Source organism: Microcaecilia unicolor, chromosome 6 (genome assembly GCF_901765095.1).
Source record: "Microcaecilia unicolor chromosome 6, aMicUni1.1, whole genome shotgun sequence".
NCBI classification, from domain to species: Eukaryota; Metazoa; Chordata; class Amphibia; order Gymnophiona; family Siphonopidae; genus Microcaecilia; species Microcaecilia unicolor.
This window is the reverse complement of record NC_044036.1, coordinates 175,307,553-175,327,790: the sequence shown is the minus strand read 5'-3', so window position 1 is coordinate 175,327,790 and position 20,238 is coordinate 175,307,553. Positions and strand designations below refer to the sequence as shown.

The window sequence follows — 20,238 nt, the reverse complement described above, 5'->3', positions numbered from 1 at the left end:
AAGGCACATGCCTGTACTAACAGTTAATGTCTTAGCTACTTGACACACTTTAGTAAAAGGGGTCCATAGTTTTGTATTTTCAAAAACATGTTCTTGTTGAGAAACGGAAAGCATCCATAGGCAAAAAGTTTCTCCCCAGGCAGTTTTCAAAGGGACTATACGCAAGTGTTTTCCTTTTGAGTTTCAGCACAAAGTCTGTAGATTAAAGTACCTTTATCTTTCTTAAAATTGTCCCCTTCAGGACACACTATGGGCGTCTTTTACTAAGGTGCGCTCACGTTTTTAGCGCATGCTAAAATTGTGGGCACGCTAAACGTTAGAGATGCCCATAGGAATGCATTGGCATCTCTGTTGAGTGCACCTACAATTTAGCGTGCGCCAAAAACGAAAGCGTGGCTTAGTAAAAGACCCCCTATGATGGCAACTCCTCGATCTGTCAGTAAGATAGGCTCACTGCTCTAATAAACTCATAAAACTGGAGGTGCAAAACGCACATGCTGAAATTGGTAATGAAGGCTGTCTTTGGAAGCTCCACCTCAAAAGAGACCTCCTTGGAAATATTCGCATAATTGATGCCCGAACTGGTGATGACGTTGTGGGCAAATCTGGAAGTGACTAGGGACTCGATCTTGAAGCTGTAAATTTGTACATCTTCACCAAGCTAGAGGAGAAAAGGAATCAATTAACATCAACTTCAGAACCAGATATGTGGTCCAGAGATGCATTGAAAGCCAGAAGGGAGAGCAAAGAGCAGGAAGATAACAGCAGTACTCATAGCAGTCATCCGTTCACAGGTTTAACCCTACCAGGAAGGACCCCTCTGGCTGGCATTTATGCAAATGGATCTCAGTTCACCCTGACTGAGGGTAGTACCCACATGGGCAGATCATCATTTTCCCAATCAAGTCACTCGAATTCGGTTGCGTCTCCCTTCTACGTGTCTTTCCTAAATGCCATTTACATCCAGAAATATCAATTGCATTTTTATTGAAAGTTAAAATTATAGTTTTCACCAAGGTGCAATTTTTAAAACTACCCACATAGCTGCAAAGTACATGGGCATTTTCACTTTGAAAATCACCTACGAAAGCAGAACCTGCACACACTTTCACCTTCTTTTTTGTGTGCATATTCTTTTCAACTTGAAAAAGCACCTGCTTTAGAAAATACGAAAGTATGCACATTGTTTCAGTCCCTACCCCAACCCTGTCCCTGCAAAACACCCTCCCCTCAAAGGTGAATAAAAATATGAGCATACTTTTACCCACATACGGGATATGCCAGGGCTATTCAAATGTTTCGAATGGAAGTCCAGAAACTTCTGCTGTCTGAAACCTGGGATCCACAAACTACTCACGTCCCCTCCACCCCTGGGTCCAACATTTCTCCTCTCTTCCCTCCCTTCCTCCCTCCTGTTCAACTACTGTCCAATATCTCTCTCTCTCTCTCTCCCTTCCCTATACCCCCCCTCCATCCAACATCTCTCCACCTCTCTTTCCCCCCTCTCTCCCTCCCAGCCACTTTCGATTTGTGTCGAAAGATGGGCGTTTTTCTCCCAGGGTCGCCCAAATTGGCATAATCAAAAGCCGATTTTGGGCGCCCTCAGCTGCTTTCCATCGCGGGGTCAACCAAAGTTCCCGGGGGCGTGTAGGAAGCATAGTGAAGGCGGGACTGGGGCATGCTTAACACATGGGCATCCTCGGCCGATAATGGAAAAAAGAAGGGCATCCCTGACGAGCACTTGGCGACTTGGTCCATTTTTTCTTACGACCAAGCCTCAAAAAGGTGCCCGAACTCACCAGATGACCACCGGAAAGGAATCAGGGATGACCTCCCTTTACTCTCCCAGTGGTCACTAACCCCCTCCCACCCTAAAAAACAACTTTAAAAACATTTTTTCCAGCCTCAAATGTCATACCCAGCTCCATGACAGCAGTATGCAGGTCCCTGGAGCAGTTTTAGTGGGTACTGCAGTGCACTTCAGGCAGGCGGACCCAGGCCCATCCCCCACTACCTGTTACACTTGTGCTGGTAAATGTGAGCCCTTCAAAACCCACCAGAAATCTACTGTACCCACATGTAGGTGCCCCCCATCAGCCCTTAGGGCTATGGTAGTGTTGTACAGTTGTGGGTAGTGGGTTTTGGGGGGGTTTGGGGGGCTCAGCACCCAAGGTAAGGGAGCTATGCACCTGGCAGCAATTTCTGAAGTCCACTGCAGTGCCCCCTAGGGTGCCCGGTTGGTGTCCTGGCATGTCAGGGGGACCAGTGCACTATGAATGCTGGCTCCTCCCATGACCAAATGGCTTGGATTTGGTCGTTTCTGAGATGGAAGTCCTCGGTTTCCATTATCGCTGAAAACCAGGGACAACCATCTCTAAGGACGACCTAAATGTCAAGATTTGGGCGTCCCTGAACGTATTATCAAAACGAAAGATGGACGCCCATCTTGTTTTGATAATACGGGTTTTCCCGCCCCTTCCCGAGGACGTCCTTCAAGGACGCCTTCAGGAAAACTTGGGCGCCCTGTTCGATTATGCCCCTCCACGTATTCCACCCCAAAATAAAAATGTAAAAAGAGAAACAAAGGGGCCCTTTTATTAAGCCACATAGGCGCCTAAGCGTGCTCAACGCATGTCAATTTTGAGTTACCGCCCCTGTGGTAATTTCATTTTTGACACGTATCCGCTAAGTGCACCAGAAAATACTTTCATTTTCTTGCACTCAGGTGGTAATCTTCATTCTACGCATGTAGACCATTACTGCCTGGTTACAGCGTGAGACCTTACCTCTAGGTGAATGGCTGGCAGTAAGGTCTCAGACCCAAAATGGATGCACGGCAATTTTCATTTTGCCGCACGTCTATTTTCAGCAAACATTTTAAAATGACGTTTTTTACAGGTACGCTGAAAAATGATTCTGCACGTGCTCAAAACACACGTCTACACTACCGCGGGCCATTTTTCAGCGCGCCTTTGTAAAAGGGCCCCAAAATGGCTACAAACAACACAGGAGGTGCCTCTAATTGTAGTCTGCCTAGAACTATGGAGAGGCCAGCTAGAAATAATTTTAAATAAACACATAAGAAGAAAGAAGTGAAGGAAAGGAGTAGTAGGTGCAGAAGGTGCAGTAGCGTAGCCAGAGTTTAATTTTAGATGGGTCTGGAGGTGGACTGGGTGGGCACAGGCCTCGCATTTCCTCTCCACCCGTTACCATCACCCCCCCCCCCCCCCCCCCCCCGCCCGCCGCCACATTTCCTCTCCATCCACCCCCCCGCCGCCGCCGCTGCATTTCCTCTCCACCCGCTACCCCCCTCCCCCGTGACAGCCCCCTGCACATGGTCAGTTCTGGTCATTTTTACTGACCTGAAGTGCCGTTCTCCCTCCAGCACTAGAGATTCCCATAGCCAGCCTTCTGCCAGCGCGCGTCGTCGGAGCCTCTTCTCAGGCACGTCCTGCCTACTCCGCCACTTCCTGTTTTCCGCAAAGGTGGGACGCAGGAAGTTGCAGAGTAGGCGGGACGTGCCTGAGAAGAGGCCTCGACGACGCGCGCTGGCAGAAGGCTGGCTATGGGAATTGCCGGTGCTGGAGGGAGAACGGCACTTCAGGGCAGTAAAAGTGAGTAGACCACGCAGACGGGGAGAGCAGGCAGAAGAGGCTGGGCGGGCCTGGAGCAAAAGTGGCTGGGCCTGGGCCCGTCCAGGCCCACCCTTGGCTACGCCCCTGAGTAGGTGAAAGACAAAGATAAAAGACAGAGTAACATGGTAATGAAAAAATCCAACATACCTCTCTGTTGATATTTCTCTGAAAATAAACCAAACGGCATTAATTGGGTTTGCTGCATAAAGACAGAGGCACATTACAGTTGCAACAAATTAGCTACCAACTTGTCGCGGTATTTTGTGATGATGTCCTACTGTAAGACGATTTACATTTTTTAAAAAATATGTTATGTTACATATTCAAAAGTGTAGCCTTATTCCTGTGCACAAAACGGAAAATATGGCCTTTAATAATTAAAAAAACAAAAACAAGCAGTATCGTAGTGTCTACGAGGGAAAAGTCTCAACTGTTATGGCAACAATTTCAAGCTTTTAGTTGCACATACAAAAAAGTCATCTTCGACTTAAAAACCCCTGTGTAGCATCTTTTATATATAGATATTTTTTTGTTTTGATTATTCAATTTATACTCGCTTCATCTCAAATTACTGTAATAGTCTTTTAAATAAAGTTTCAATGCACAAATGCACTTATCTTGCGGCTTTACACTCCAGCTTGCTAGATGATTCCAATGGTCCCGTTTCAGTAATCTTCCTCAGGGAACCATACAGCAAGACATCTATTATTGGCTAATGCAGATGTCTTGCTGTATGGTTCCCTGAGGAAGATTACCGAAACAGGACCGTTGGAATCAACTAGCAAGCTGGAGTGTAAAGCCGCAAGATAAGTGCATTTGTGCATTGAAACTTTATTTAAAAGACTATTACAGTAATTTGAGATGAAGCAAGTATAAATTGAATAATCAAAAACAAAAAAATATCTATATAAATAATTCTCACCTCCAATTCTGAAGCTCACAGTGTGGCAGAGAAACACTGAAGCCCTGTACTGTTGTAGCCTGTCAACACCACTCACTCTCACTGTCACTCATACACCCGCCCTCAGCCACGCCCCTAGCCACGCACCATCCGGACATAATTCGCAACCCCAATGTTCAAATGAAGCCCCCAAACTCCACCCACTTCCGTAAAGGGTTCGTAAGTTCATGGTGGTGAAGCCTCTCTACTCACCATGTCTTTCGGACACGCCCTCGCGTCGACCGTGATCACGTCACGACCGAACTGCGTACATGTAACAGGTTCGTTGGTGAATCGGGAGCAGGGACCCTAACAATCTGTTCTGTGCATGCATCACCCCCCCCCCCCTCCCAGGCGCTGACAAACACAACCGTTCACAGGCCTGGAACCTCCGACGGAACGAGAGGTAGGGAAGGAACGGGTCATGAGGAGGTGGAGCCAGGATGCAAGTGGCCAATCCGGGGCATCGGAGGCTTGGCAACAGTTCCTGGGCCCCACACCTGGAAGAGAAGCGCTATCCTTGCAGCGCCGGCGCTGCCAAAATGCCTGCCACTCCAAACTGCACCACTGGCAACAGCGACGCACCGGCGCCGCCATGATGGCCGGCGTTACAATCACGGCAAGGAGTGTGGTGTCGGAGCATTGGCCCAGCCAGCATGGCTGATGCTCCCCTTCACGGAGGTGGCGCCAAGCAGCGGCCAGGACGCGGGGAGCGGCCAAGACGCGCACCAGGTGAGGACCGCGACAGGTGCTCAATTACAAAGAAGTTGGGTTATTCAGATCTTCAGCTGCCTCAGAAGTGCACGCGCACCGTAAACACTGTTCAACAGGCCTTCATAGCAGTCAGGGAAGCTGAGATTGAAGGCCTGGCAGTGCCTCTCTCCAGAGAACCTGTGAGACCCCAGAGGTTCGACACTAAATGACAGAAACTGACCACAGGAAAGAGAATGAGGAGGCAAATCAGGTAGCAGTGACGATTCAGAAGCAGACAGACGATCCAGGATTTGAAGGCACCCAAGGACAGCAGTGGAAGAGCAATGTAGCAGTCACACACACAATGGAATGAATGGGGGCAGATGAACAGGGATTATTGATGGTAGAATGGAAAGGCAAGGAGTGTGTATGGAAGACTGAATGGAATGCTGCAGGGGTTGGGGGAGGAATCACTGTTGGGGCTATGGTTCAGGAGACTGGGTTAGGTAACAGATCCTCTGGAGAAAAACCTGCCAATGTTTGGGTTCACTATGGGAGGGGAGGGGCAGGAGAAGTAGAGGAGATGGGGATACAGGGGAGAAGAACAAGACTATTGGCAGGACATGGAAGGGGGAAGGAGGGAGGGGACGCACCCTGAAACTGGGAGGGAGGGGACGGAATGACCCTGACACTGGGAGGAAGGGTAAAAAACCCTGGAATGGAGGGGGGGGAGGGGGACCCTGGAACGGGGGGGGGGGGGGGGACCTGGCACAGGGGGGGGGAGGGGACCCTGGGAGGGAGGAGGAGGGCCCCTGGCACACACTCTCAGACTCACACACAGTCTCTCTCACAGACACACTCGCACCCAGTCTCACTCTCTCACACACATTCACTCGCACATTCACTCTCTCTGTCTCTCACACAGTCACTCTCACACACACACTCTCTGAAACATACACACTCCGAGGAAAACCTTGCTAGCGCCCGTTTCATTCCTGTCAGAAACGGGCCTTTTTTACTAGTGTATATATAAAAGATGTTACACGGGGGTTTTTAAGTCGATGATGACTTTTTTGTACGTGCAACTAAAAGCTTGAAATTGTTGCCGTGACAGTTGAGACTTTTCCCTCGTAGACACTACGATACTGCTTGTTTTTGTTTTTTGAGAGTATCAGCATTAGTGAGCAGTACTGATCTGTGCATGGTATTTTGCTTTAATAATTAAACTCAACTCTAATTGGCAAGTAGACAAGTATTGTGTATGCAACCCGTAACTGTCTGTCTCCTAACACATTTGGGGCCTAAGCTGCGTTACAGGCGTGCTAGCTTTTTTAGTATGTACTAAAACTTAGTGCACACTAAATGCTAGAGACACCCATAGGAATATATGGGTGTCTATAGCATTTAGCTCGCGCTAAAAACGCTAGCGCACCTTAGTAAACAGGGTCCTAATTATATTGGGTGCAGGAAAGACTTAAGACAGAACTGTTTTATATAGCTGCTACTTTACGCATCAATAGTCAGAAAACCTCCCCCTTCCTCAGGGCCGTGCCAACCCGGTAAGCGAGGTAAGCATGGCAGGGGGGCGCCGACCTCTGGAGGGCGCCGCCGCGCCATGCTTACCGCCGCCACCTACATCAGCTCCCGGACCCTGACAGCAGCGCTGGAGCCCGCCCACCCAACATCCCCTCGCATATCCTCCCCCAGGCAGTGGCTAAAAACGGATTAATAAAAAAAATGCAGGCAGGCACATTTTTTTTTTAATTTGTGCTTCCTCCCCTCCCTTTCCTCCCACCTACCGTTGCGCAACACGCCTCCCGAGACCCAGCCCCTTCCCAAGCCTACCACCAACCACGTTCCGTTCTCCCTCTCATCCTCCCACCCCCGGGCCCCGACTGTCAAGTTTTCTCTTTGTTGCAGCAATAAGAAGCTGATTTGAGCCCAGCCGGCGTCGGATCCTTCCCTCTGCTTTCGTCACTCACGAGTCCCACCCTCGCGCAAACAGGAAGTGTGTGAGCGAGAGCAGGACTCGGAGGAGCGAGGGAAGGATGTGGGCAGTGTGCTTTCGTCGTTGCTAAGGTAAGGTTTGACGGTCCGTGGAGGGAGGAGTGACAAAAGGGGCGCTGGACACGGGGGGAGAGAGAGAGGAGGGGGGGGAAACAAAATGGCGCTGGACTTGGGGGAGAGAAAAAGGGGAAAACAAAGCGTTGGAGAGAGAGGGGGGAAACAGCGGTGCTGGACTGGGGGGGCGGGGGGGAAAGCTATCTAGACTTAACCCACAATGATAGTAAATGCTATTGAAAACAATAGCAAAAAGATTAGAAATAAGGGACCGCCGATGTGTGGGTCCATCTGTAAGAAGGGAAGAGGAGATGTTAGACTATGGGGGAGGGAAGGGCAGGACTGTTCCCAACTATGAGTAGGTAGGAGAGCTGATGCTGAGCTATGGGGGAAGGGAAGGACAGGACTGATGTTGAGTTATAAGGAAGGATGGGGAAAGGGGTAGGCAAGGGCAGGGCAGATGTTGGGGCATGAAGGGTAGGGAAGGGCAGAGCTGCAGAGATGCCAAGCTATTCAGTTCCAGGCTGGAGATTTTGGGGCAATCCTGGTTTTGAACTTATATCCCAAAACAGTGTGGGATTTGTAGTGCCCATTGAGTGCTTCGAGTCCCATAATGCAACAGCATAGAATGGGCAGAAATGCAGGACTGTCCCAAAATTTCCAGCCTGGAACTGGGTAACTGGAACTGTAAAGAGGCCCGGAGGGAGAGAAGAGAACGTGGCTGGAAACGGTAGGAGGAGAGAGAGAGGGAGAGAAAGAGAGGACATGGAAAAGAGCAGGGGAGAGCCAGGGACATGGAAAAAAGCAGGAGAGAGCCAGGGACATGGAAAAAAAAGCAGGGGAGAGCCAGAAAGAGATGGGGAGAGAAAGAGGGGGCATGGAAAAGAACAGGGGAGAGCCAGGGACATGGAAAAGAGCAGGGAAGAGCTAGAGAGAAGATGCTGGATGGAAGGGGGTACAGAGAGAGAGAGAGATGAGTGGAAAGAGGGGACATGGGTAGGAGAGAGAGAGAAGCTGCTGGGGAGAAACTGGGGGAGACCCTAGCTGTCAGACTGAGAAAGGCTGGATGAAAGGAGGGAGAAAGGAAAAATGCTGGAAGGAGGGGTCAGAATGAGGGAAGACGCTGGTAGGGAGGGAAAGAGGAAAGACACTGGAAGGATGGGGAGAGAGAGGACATGCTGAATGGAAAAGGGTCGAGAAAGAGAACTGTCTAGAAGGAAGGGGAGATAGAGGGAGACAATGGACGGAAGGATTGGGAGAGGGTAATGGGTGGAAGGATGGAGAGAGAAAGAGGGATGACACTGGATGGAAGGGTAGGAGAGAAAGAGGGAAGGTGCTGGACATGGGTGGATGGAGGGGAAGGCAGGTGGGAGAGGAGGGTTGCTGGACATGGATGGAGGGGAGGGAAGACAGGAAGGAGATGCACATGGATGAAGGGGAGAAATTCTGAACATGGATGGAGGGGAAGGAAGACAGAGGAAGGCGATGCAGATGGATGGAGGGGAAGGGAGAGAGAAGAAATGATCAACATGGATGGAGGGGAGGGAAGAGAGAGGAAGCAGATGAGATGAGGGAAAAGGGAGAAAACCTGCACATGGATGGAGAAAATAGGCAGAAGCTGGATCCACTGGACAATCAAGTCTGCAGAGGACCCAGCTTTTACTTACCAATGTAAGGCAAGAAAGGAGGAAAGTAAAGAAATAAATGGAAAGGAAGACCTGGAAATGGAATTAAGAGGACAGATAGCAGCAGAATCAGGTACTGGGCCAGCATGATCAGAAAAACAAAGTCACCAGACAACAAAGGTAGAAAAAATCATTTTATTTTCATTGTAGTGTTTGGAATATGTGCACTTTGATAATCAGGTTCTCAACGTTAAAAGTTTATATTTATTTATTTATTTATTTATTTGGCATTTTATACTAGACCGGGGGGGGGGGGGGGGGGGGGCACCAGAGACCCTAGGCACGGCCCTGCCCTTCCTTGTATTTTTTAATGCGCTTCTTCTTATTTATAAAAATACGTTTTCACTAGGTTTAACTATTTACCCATTCAAGTCTATTTCAAATGATTTATCTAAAAACGCTATACAGAGCAAGAGCAGACACCAGTTCTGTATAGTCACATCACTGAGCACCTAATAACTGCCTTGATATATTTTTTGAAAGGCAGTATATAAAATTTCTTTAAATAAATAAATAAATTTTAAGATATGACTGAGGGGAACTGTCCTCAGGCAGGAGAAAGACTGGGGCTCACGCTGGGGAAGTTGACAGTCTGATGAATCACTTCTTGAGATTCTCCTCTAAATTCACAGTGGACAAATACTGACTCACATTAGTTTTCAAATTCTTTGAATTGCTCCTCTGCAATTCCCATGGCCCCTAGAGACGGCCATCTTCAAAACAATGTAATAAATTAACTGATGTGGCTAGGATGGCACTATTAGGTCCTGAAATGCCACCAACAGTCAAACTGACAGGCTCTTAGATGGAAAGCATGCAAATAGATCACCTGAATATTCATTGTGAAAATTCTGAAAACCAGACCTCTCGGTGACATCTGAGAACCAATGTTTACAATCCCCACCATTTGAGACAATTTTATTACAGTGCTTTGAAGATGGCTGTTCCAGGGTGTTGAGGAAACACAGAAGAGCATTCAAGGACTGGAATTCACTGTCCCCATCATATGGAATCAGATCTGATTGCTTTCTACTATGTATCTTATGTTTATGATGTCAGAACCACCACGGATCATTCAGATCCAATGACTGTTGGGTCAATATTTTGTTGGCAGTGGTCAACATTTTAAAAATGTTGACCTTCACTGGCTAAATTAGACCCAGACACTCATTGAATATCTTGGGTTTTTTGCGACTGCCAGAAATTATCCAGTTGATATTCAGTGCCGTGTCTGGGTGTCATGTTCACTAAACAGGAACTGGGTTTGTGAGCCCTTGGGCCACTGCCGAGGAGCAGCAGTGGCAAGCAAAACCACCCCACACCAGAAGCAAGGCAGAACAGACGTACCAGTAAATCCAGGCTAGGTCTCTGGCAGTCAGCCAGCAAGCAGAAGACAGGTCCAGGCAAAGGTTCAAAAGGCAGGCGGCAAGCAAAACAGAGTCCAGGTCCAGGCAAAGGTTCAAAAGGCAGGCGGCAAGCAAAACAAAGTCCAGGTCCAGGTAAAGGTTCAAAAGGCAGGCAGCAAGCAAAAGAATAGTCCAGTAACACTCCGGGTCTAGGCAGGCGGCAAGCAGAAGAATATTCCAGTGACACTCCGGGTCTAGGCAGGCGGCAAGCAGAAGAATAGTCCAGTAACACTCCGGGTCAAGGCAGGCGGCAAGCAGAAGAATAGTCCAGTAACAGGCAGGGTTCAAAAGGCAAGAAACCAGCAAACACAGAATCAGGATCAGACAAGGTCTCTCAGGCAGAAGTGCACAAGCACCCACGTACCAGGGCCTAAGACGCAATGCAAAGGCAACTGACTGCAGTCTCTAGGTGATTAATAAAGCCCATCCACACCTGAGGTGCAGCTGCAGCAAATCTGAGTAACTATGGAGGCTATTCCCACAGGAGATCTCTAAGGACCAAATATGGGCTTCCTTCCTGTCTTGTTACTCCAAGATGGCTTCCTATGATATGATCTATCCAAGATGGCTGTACCCCTTGAGCTATCCAAGATGGCTACGACTCTTGAGCCATCCAAGATGGCTGCCGCCATTGATCCAACCCAGATGACGGCTGCCAGAGATAGGAAACCGAAACAGATCTTCCCAAAGACAGAACTACTCCAGAAAGGATAGGCAGAAGCCAGCTCAGAAGCTGAACCCCAGAAATCAGGGAGAGGCTGTGAGGGGTCACGACCACAGACGTGACACTGGGTATCTTAGGGCCCATTTTACCAAGCTGCAGCAAAAGGGGGCCTGCGCTGGCATCACTGTGTGCATTTCATACACACCGAGGCCCCTTTTTACCACAGCTGGTAAAAGGGTAGTCTTTCTTTTGTGCCGGAAATGGCCTTGCGGCATGTAAAGCACTTGCCGCGTGGCCATTTCAGGGAAGGAGCCCTTACCACCACCCATTGAGGCGGCAGTAAGGGCCCCCCATACTAATCCAGTGGTAACTGGGCAGCATGTGGCACTACCCAATTACCACTGGGTACACCCCGGGGCTACAAAAATAAATATATTTTTGTAGTGCCAGATTTGATGGCACACTGGGTGTGGGAAGCACTGCTGGGCTGCTGGGCTAGCCTGGCAGTACTTCCTGTTTAGTGAGTGATAAGCCACATTGGGCTTACCACCACTTTGTAAAAGGGGTCCTTAACAAGGCAAAGATAGGGCTGCTTTCTGTGCACTGGCACTGAACATCAATGATACCCAGATAACTCCTGGCTCTGCCCTGATTCCATCCCCGGACCACTTCTGCAGCACCTGGACAGTGCCACGATGATCAGAGGGGATATTCAGTGGTACTATCTGGGTAAGTGCTGTTGAATATCATCTACTGAATGTGATTTAGCTGGGCCGGAGCCTCTTCTTCCCTATTAAATCATTTTCAATATTGACCCCTATAGTTTTTGATATGGCTTTACCCAGAAGTTTGAAGGAATTACAGAGCACAACCTTAGGGGTCCTTTTACAAAGACGCACTAGCATTTTTAGCACACGCTAAAAATAAGCACACGCTAAATGCTAGAGAAGCCCATATATTCCTATGGGTGCCTCAGCGCACGCTAAAAACGCTAGTGTGCCTTTGTAAAAGGACCCCTTACATAAGCCCAAAAAATAATGAAACATATAGTTTCAAATGACAGGAAAAAGATTCTTGTCTTTTAGAAATACTGTTTTGTGTGCTAACACAAGTCATCTTACCACCAGCCTCCCAGAATCTGAAATCAGGAAGTCAGCAGGTACCAGTGCTGGACACAAAAGCAGGAGAATCGTCAGCTCCATGATCTTGAAAAACTGCCCCATCATCAACTGAACAGACAGAAGCGCAGGATAATCCTGGTAGTGTGCAAACAAAATGCAGTGGTAAGTAAGCAGAGGGAAACTGGGATTTCTGATCTCCATATTCACATTAGCAACAGCAAATCAAGGGTCCTTTTACTAAGGTGCGCCAAAAAAATGGCCTGCACTGGTGTAGACGTATGTATTGGATGCGCGCAGGTCCATTTTTCAACATGCCTGCAAACAAGGCCTATTTGTTCTGATCACAAATGGACGTGCGGAAAAATAAAAATTGGCATGCATCCACTTTGGGCCTGAGACCTTACTGTAACCCATTGACCTAGCAGTAAGGTCTCATGTGTTAACCGGGCGGTGATGGCTACATGCGTACAATGCTGATTACCACCCAGTTAGCGTCGCACGCCAGAAAATTTCCGGTGTGCTTATTGGATGTGTGTAAAAAATGAAATTACCGCCCTGCCCATGTGGTAGCTGGGTGGTAGTTCAAAATTGACGCATGTAGGATATGCGTATGCGCCTACGCGGCTTAGTAAAATGGCCCCCAAGATCCTAATGTAGTTATTTATTTATTACATTTATTTTTCACCTATCTTCCTAGGCAGATTACAAATATGCATGCATAATCAAATTAACAGATAAAGAAGACAAAAAAAAACCACACAAAAAAACTCAGTACGATTTTCAAAAAGCTACCCTATAAGAAATCAATGTACAGACTTAAACTGCTGTAAAATGCCTGAGAGAAGTATTATGAAACAGAGAAATATGACAAAGAAATATTTACTGCAACTGAATGAAACTCACTTTGAGCTACTATTGAAAAAGACACTAGTTAAATCTAAAATCCCTTCCTAAATAGGACCCTATATGTGTAATGAGTCTGTTTGTTGAGGATGTATTATATATTTATTTATTTACTTAGATTTTGCTCACACTTTTTTCAGTAGTAGCTCAAGGCATAGGAGCCAACTTTTCAAAATTATTGGGGGTGCTAAGCCCAATGTAAATAACTTCTCTGGACACATACAAGGAATTTTCTCAATATTGGGGGTACTCAAGCACCCACAGTGTTGGCTCCTATGGCTCAAGGTGAGTTACTTTCAGGTACTCTGGATATTTCTCTGTCCCAGGAGAGCTCACACTCTAAGTTTGTACCTGAGGCAATGGAGGGTTAAGTGACTTGCCCAAGATCACAAGGAGCAGTAGTGGGATTTGAACTGGCCACCTCTGGATTGCAAGACCGGTGCTCTAACTACTAGGCCACTCCTCCACTCTGCAGTTTAGACAAGAAATTATTTGCTTGTATTTTTCAAAAAACAGATGAACTATAAACTTACAGCATATGTGTGATATCCCAGATATTCTTTAGTAGCTCATATATAATCATCTATTTTTAATCCTGTGCAGAATTAGTCCACACGCTGTAGAGTCCAATCAGTTCCTGCAACTTTCACAAAATGTCTACCATAATCATCTACTTTCCTTCCTCCTAAATGTTTAACTTATGTTTCTTACAGAGACTGCAGACCACCAAGTTATCACAAAATGTTTTTTGCCAAACATTTACATGTAGTAGAGTAGAGAGCTGTAAACACTGCCTGTTTTTAATTCTTTCTACAGTTGCTCAATAGCTTCTGGATGGCAGCCAACAGTATTCTCTATTTTTACTTTGGAATTTGGATGTGAACGCATTTATTTATTTATTTATTAAATGTAATATATGGCTTAAATTCAACTTTGGCATAGAAGTCATGTGATAACTTCCCAGCTACTTCCATGGTATGGAATGAGGTTCTTGGTCCTCTCTCTCCATTTCATTGCCATTGGAAAAGGAATGAAATCTCTGTAGAAAACGGGGTTGCTCTGTAGTTCTGAGTAATTTTATGTCCATTACATTTGTCCATTTCTGGTTTGTTGGTTTCTAACTCTCTCAAAAGCAGAGCAGATCTGATTCCCAGTGCATCCTATGGTATCAGTTCATTTCTTACTTTCTAACAAACACTTTTGCAGAATATTTCTGTGCTATCTGAAGATAATAGTAGAATATATAAAAGACAGCATATATAATAAAAAGTAGTATAAATAGAAACAAAAACATGTAAACTCATGGTATGAAAGGGAGGTATACAAACTAATATTTGTGAATTCAAAAGATTCCCTGTTTTTTTACATATCTTTATATTCACATTTGTTTATCTGTTCTTACTTGCATTTTAGTTGCTTACTTGATGTATTGTTCATTTTAAGTTTCCTTTTTTTTTTTTCATCCTAGGCTCTTGGACAGTGTCTCCACAGCTATATGTTCTGCATTGTCTTATATTTTACTTCCAACATGTTTCCTAGGCTAGCTGTCATAGGTCAGCTAAGCTCCTGCATGTGACCCTCTCCCTCCAATCACTGAAGCCCAGGCAAATACTTGCTTCAATGCCTTTAGTGGTACGCATGTGACCATCCCCGACTCATCCCCGTGGGTTCTGTCTCCACCCCCACCCCATCCCCGCAGGTTGTGTCTCCATCCCCGCCCCGTCCCCGCAAGTTCTGTCCCCATCACTGCCCTATCCCTGCGGACTCTGTGTTCATCTGCAGAAGCCTCAAACACTTATGATTTTATATTTAAATCTTTTTATTAAAGTTTAGAAAGGACCAAAATGCTCCCCGACTGTTGTTTATAAATCATAAATATATCACAAATAGAAAACAAAAATAACAATGAGCAACTATAATAACCCCCCCCCCCCCACACACACACACACACAACCACCACCACCCTCTACCCTTCCAATCCCAACAATAGCTGACTTCTTTTACCCCAAGGAATCCTAATCTACCCTGTTAAAGTGTCCAGGGGTACAAAATACAACCCATTCTGTATGCCCTAGTGGGAGAGAAATATGGCCTGTGAAGCACTGTTTTGATTTTTAATTTCTGGATTTAGTCTAGCTCTCCTGTCTTCCACAGTCCTTCCTGCAATAGAAGATGCCTTCTCAGAAGATGTGCTGGTAGCAGGAATGTACAGGATCCCCATGCAAATTTTGCCAGTTGTGGCCAGCATGTTTGCTTGTTTTTCCAAAAAATCTAAATATCTTCATCTGCATCACTCAAACATTCATAGTGCTCCAATTCATTAACAGGTTTCAAAGTAGAGAATGACATGAGGACAAAGATTGTCCTTGTCCCCATGGGCTCTGTCCCCATCCCCGCCCCATCCCCTCAGACTCTATCCCCGCCCCGTCCCCTCAGGCTATGTCCCCGCCAGGTCCTCGCAGTTACTGCGGGTCCCCATCCCTATGTCATTCTCTAGTCTCAAGCACTCAATCAGTTCTTTACCTTGCCTTCTAGCCTTTCGAGCCTTCTACTTGCTCCCACCTCCCTGAAGTGCAGAAGTCTCCGTTTTGGCTCAGAGCATTTAGCAATGCTCTCCTCTCTTGGAAAGTTAACTCTCTTTTTCCAATCCTCTTTATGCTCAAATTTCTAACTTTATTCTCCACATAAGTCCTTCTCTGCAATAAATCAAACATCCATGTTTCTGACACCCCAAATCCACCTCTCTGCAGTATTGTCAGCAGGACAGCAACTGTTCAGTATCCATTTCAAAGACCCTTGATCTGGGGCAGAAAAACTAGTTTCAGCTTCTGCACGCAGTAAATGAATTGTTTATACTTATTCTTGCAATAAACAGTTGGATTTCAAGGGAAAGAAATCTTCCTTATGGATGCTGGGCTGCAGGTTTAATTGACTGTTTAGTATGAGCACAGAACACCCCCTAGTGTTGGTTTCTTGCATTTTATTCTTGTCTTTTTCTTTTATTATTATGATTTCCTCAGGTTTAATTATTCTTTGCACTTTGTTTGACTTCATGTTTATAGATGGACAAGGGATTTCTCTGAACTGTCTTCTATAGACAGGTCAGTTTTCTATGTCCATTATCCTTTGTTTTTCAGATTTCCATTATATTTGGATGTGCATTTGCTTTTTTTGACACTTAAGGTACCCCTGATGCATCAAAATATGGTCACATCAGGATATTATTGAATGTGCAACTTTTATGTTTTGAGTAATTTGTAATAAAGGAGTCCCATTTTTTCCCATTATCATTGTTGATTTTGTCCGGTTAACAAGTCTATTCTAATCCTCTATTTTAGATTCCCAGATGTGGAAATAGGACATGAGCTGTAAACTCGACTTTTATTTCATGTGGAGGTAGATTTAAGAAAGGTTGTACAAGTAGGAATTGAAATACTACTAACTTAATAGATGGAATTATGGATTCAAACCCTGTATATACTACCAATACCGTTAAAGTCCTGTAGCGAGAGAGAATAATTGTGCAAAATGTAACATTATACACCAAATTTTGTTCTTTTTTTTTTCAAGCGGGAAAAGACCTCAGTGGCTCTCATATCTCCTATGAGGAAAATGTGGAAGAACCTTACAAGGTTACCGTCATCACTGGTCACAAAAACCCTCTTTATATTTTTTTTATATTTCAAAATGTGATGTAACTCGTAATATAAAAACTCGCTTTTACAGTGTTAAATAAACATCACCATATTTCAAGCAACCACGAGTGCTGTGATTCTCTTAACAGCTGCCTATCTAAAATATTAAATGTTACTGAGACTTATCATGTAACTTATCTTTAACAAAATTTTATTGTACTATAGTCCAATAGAGCCGTCCGTTTCACTAAAGTTAGCTTCATCTGGAGCTGACAACACAATGAGGAGCATAATCGAAAGGGATGCCCAAGTCGAAGGGGTGGGGAAACCCATATTATCGAAACAAGATGGGCATCCATCTTTCATTTCGATAATACGGTCGAGGACGCCCAAATCTTGACATTTAGGTCATCCCTAGAGATGGTCATCCTTAGACTTGGTCATTTCTGATTTTCAGAGATAATGGAAACTAAGGATGCCCATCTAAGAAAAGACCAAATGCAAGCCCTTTAGTCGTGGGAGGAGCCAGCATTCGTAGTGCACTGGTCCCCCTGACATGCCAGAACACCAACCGGGCACCCTAGGGGGCACTGCAGTGGACTTCAGAAAAAGCTCCCAGGTACATAGCTCCCTTACATTGTGTGCTGAGACCCCCAAAACCCACTACCCCCAACTGTACACCACTATCATAGCCATTACGAGTGAAGGAGGGCACCTAGATGTGGGTACAGTGGGTTTCTGGTGGGTTTTGGAGGGCTCACATTTACCACTACAAATGTAACAGGTAGTGGGGGTGGACCTGGGTCCACCTGCCTGAAGTGCACTGCACCCACTAAAACTGCTCCAGGAACCTGCATACTGCTGCGATGGACCTGACTATGACATTTGAGGCTGGCATAGAGGCTGGCACAAAATATTTTTAAAGTTGTTTTTTTCGGTGGGAGGGGGTTAGTGAGTAAGGGGAGGTCATCCCCAATTCCCTCTTGTGGTCATCTGGTCAGTTCGGGCACATTTTTGTGTCTTGGTCGTAAGAAAATCTGCACCAGGTAAAGTCGTCCAAATGCTCATCAGGGACACCCTTTTTTCCATTATGGGTTGAGTACGCCCATGTGTTAGGCACGCCCAAGTCCTGCCTTCGCTATGCCTCCAACACACCCCCAGGAACTTTGGTCGTCCCCGCGATGGAAAGCAGTTGGGGACGCCCAAAATCAGCTTTCGATTATACTGATTTGGGCAACCCTGTGAGAAGGATGCCCATCTTCCGATTTGTATCGAAAGATGGGCGTCCTTCTCTTTCGAAAATAAGCCTGAAAATGTAATATGGAAACGAATTGTAGACACGAAAAAGTAACAATTTATAGTCATCCATGTATAATGACAATTAGAATGGAACTGAGAAATTGAATTAATTGTACAATTTGGGGTTGAAATTAATTATGATCATCCATGAGAAATTGCTTAAACAGAGAGGTTTTAAGGTATTTCCAGAATATAAAAAAATTAGGTTCCCATCTGATAAATTTCAGCAGGGAATTCCACCATTTGGTACACTGATACCATTTGATAAAGACCTGCTAAATCTAACTTTTTTTTTAAAGAATAGATAAAAATGCCTTGGGAATCTTGTTTTGGACACAAAGAAATATCTTCCAATTGTTGGGGACTGATTTTTGACTATTGAGAGAACTGGAAGCCTTGTCTTAATTTTTTTTTATATTTATTAGTCTTGTTTATACTGTTTCTCCATAAACCTACAAGATGGGTAAACCAAAAGCATAATCCAAAATAGAGAGCTTTAAGTTCCAACCCCTAACTTCTCATCACACCTCAAAAATCATTATAAAGAGCTAAGCCTTACCCCACTTTCAAAGCTGCAAGACATCAATAATACCTTTCACCTTCTCAGGAACTGGGTTGAAACTGCTAGAGTTCATTAGTTTCTTATCACATCAGCTCAGGAAGACAGAGACATCAGCCCCACCACTGTACTATCCTACTCAGTCGTACAGAGTTTGGAGAGGATATGTGTTATCCACAGCCAGAAACACTGTTGCTCCTTCTGTCTTATTGAGGAAGATGTACAATTGCTTTCACTGTGAATTGCATGTGGATTGGATTCTGTCATTAACATTATGTCTGTAAATAGACACACTGTGTGCATTCACCACTGAAGTCACATCTGACCTTTTTCGTAGGGAGTCACTTGCATTAGTGACAGCGAAAGAGGGACTAGTAGTTAGTATTCATCCCCCTCCCCACCCCACTGTCTCTCTACATCTGTTTAGTATAGCAGAGCCCTTGCCAGAGGACTTGGAGTCCAGACAATGAATGATTCATTTCAGCCTGGTTCACTAAGACTACAACTGAACCCAGTAACCCAGGGCAGGATTTGAATCTACATACCGAGACGTATTCATAATGACATTGTGAAAGGGATAGAAGGGAAGTACAAATTAGCTGGTGACTGCTTTGGCAGTATCCCGCAAATTCTATAAACTTGGACACCCAAATTTAGGCTTAGCGCAAATTTGTGTGCGTCATTTATAAAATAAGGTCAGATATGTGCACAGCTTAATTTAATAATTGGCTTTAATCTGTGTCAATTGGCTTCAATTTGCAGTTGCTTATGCGACTGCCCTTAATCACTATTCTAGAAGTTGTGTGTACAAATTCTATCGTGCAGGAGTGTCGACAAAGGAGGGTCATGGGTGGGTCGGGGTGTGCCTAGGATTTAGGCATTCAGGTTATAAAATACTAGGAGTTACATGTCTAACTGCCAACAGTTAGGTATAAGCACTTACACCAGGCTTTGACATGATGTTAGGCATGAAACTGTGGACTTAGGCTAGTATTCTATAACCGATAAAACAACAAGGCAGATGGTTTTGCAAGATTCAATGTGGGTAGTGAAGAAGAGCAGACCATATGTAATTGCAGATTTTATTCACTACTTTAGCTCTCAGGTTCTATTCATATATACCCCCAATTATATAAACATGAATTAAATCATAAAAACCTTCATAAAATAATAAAATCACATTGAACTCATACAGAAACCAATGCCATACTCTCAAGAGAGCTCTTGCATCTGATTTGTGCTGTTTTTGGAATACACATGTTTAAGACTCCTCCGTCCAATATTCAAAGAGACTTCTGCCCACTTAAAGCACTTGAGGTCACCCAACTGCCAATATTCAGTGGCATTTAAATGGGCAGTGCCACTGAATATCAGCTCTGACCTGTCATGTCCAAAGTGGGAATGTAAGATAGTGATGATTTTAAATCTTATCTGTTGAAATTGAATGAATATAAGACTCTTTGTGAACAAACTAGGAACAAGTACTATCAGGATAAGATTACTTTGGCTTTAAATTAGCCAAAGAAGTTATTTCATGTAGTGAACTTTTTGGTGGATGGTAAGAATAATGAAAAGACTCATGAAAGTTTGATGGCACATATATATGGTGTTTGATTGTTTACAAAATTGTATGACAC

At 45.2% G+C, this 20,238-nt stretch overlaps 1 protein-coding gene across 5 annotated transcripts in view; it reads right to left on the bottom strand.

Moving 5' to 3' along the window:
* Positions 1-18,737, bottom strand: part of LOC115472924 (inter-alpha-trypsin inhibitor heavy chain H3-like) — a 111,076-nt gene extending 92,339 nt beyond the window's left edge. Inside the window, exons 1-4 of one of the 5 annotated variants that reach the window (XM_030207446.1) lie at positions 18,602-18,737; positions 12,206-12,340; positions 3,783-3,800; positions 495-661 (exon numbers count right to left, since the gene is read on the bottom strand). In XM_030207446.1, coding sequence (XP_030063306.1) covers positions 495-661; positions 3,783-3,800; positions 12,206-12,340; positions 18,602-18,625 — 344 coding nt within the window. In that variant the 5' untranslated portion in view covers positions 18,626-18,737. Of the gene's footprint in view, positions 1-494; positions 662-3,782; positions 3,801-12,205; positions 12,341-13,459; positions 13,496-13,641; positions 13,802-14,510; positions 14,600-15,631; positions 15,974-18,601 lie in introns of those variants that run through there. The other 4 variants (XM_030207449.1, XM_030207447.1, XM_030207450.1 and 1 more) reach the window with 4 other exon arrangements.
* Positions 18,738-20,238: the final 1,501 nt, after the last annotated feature.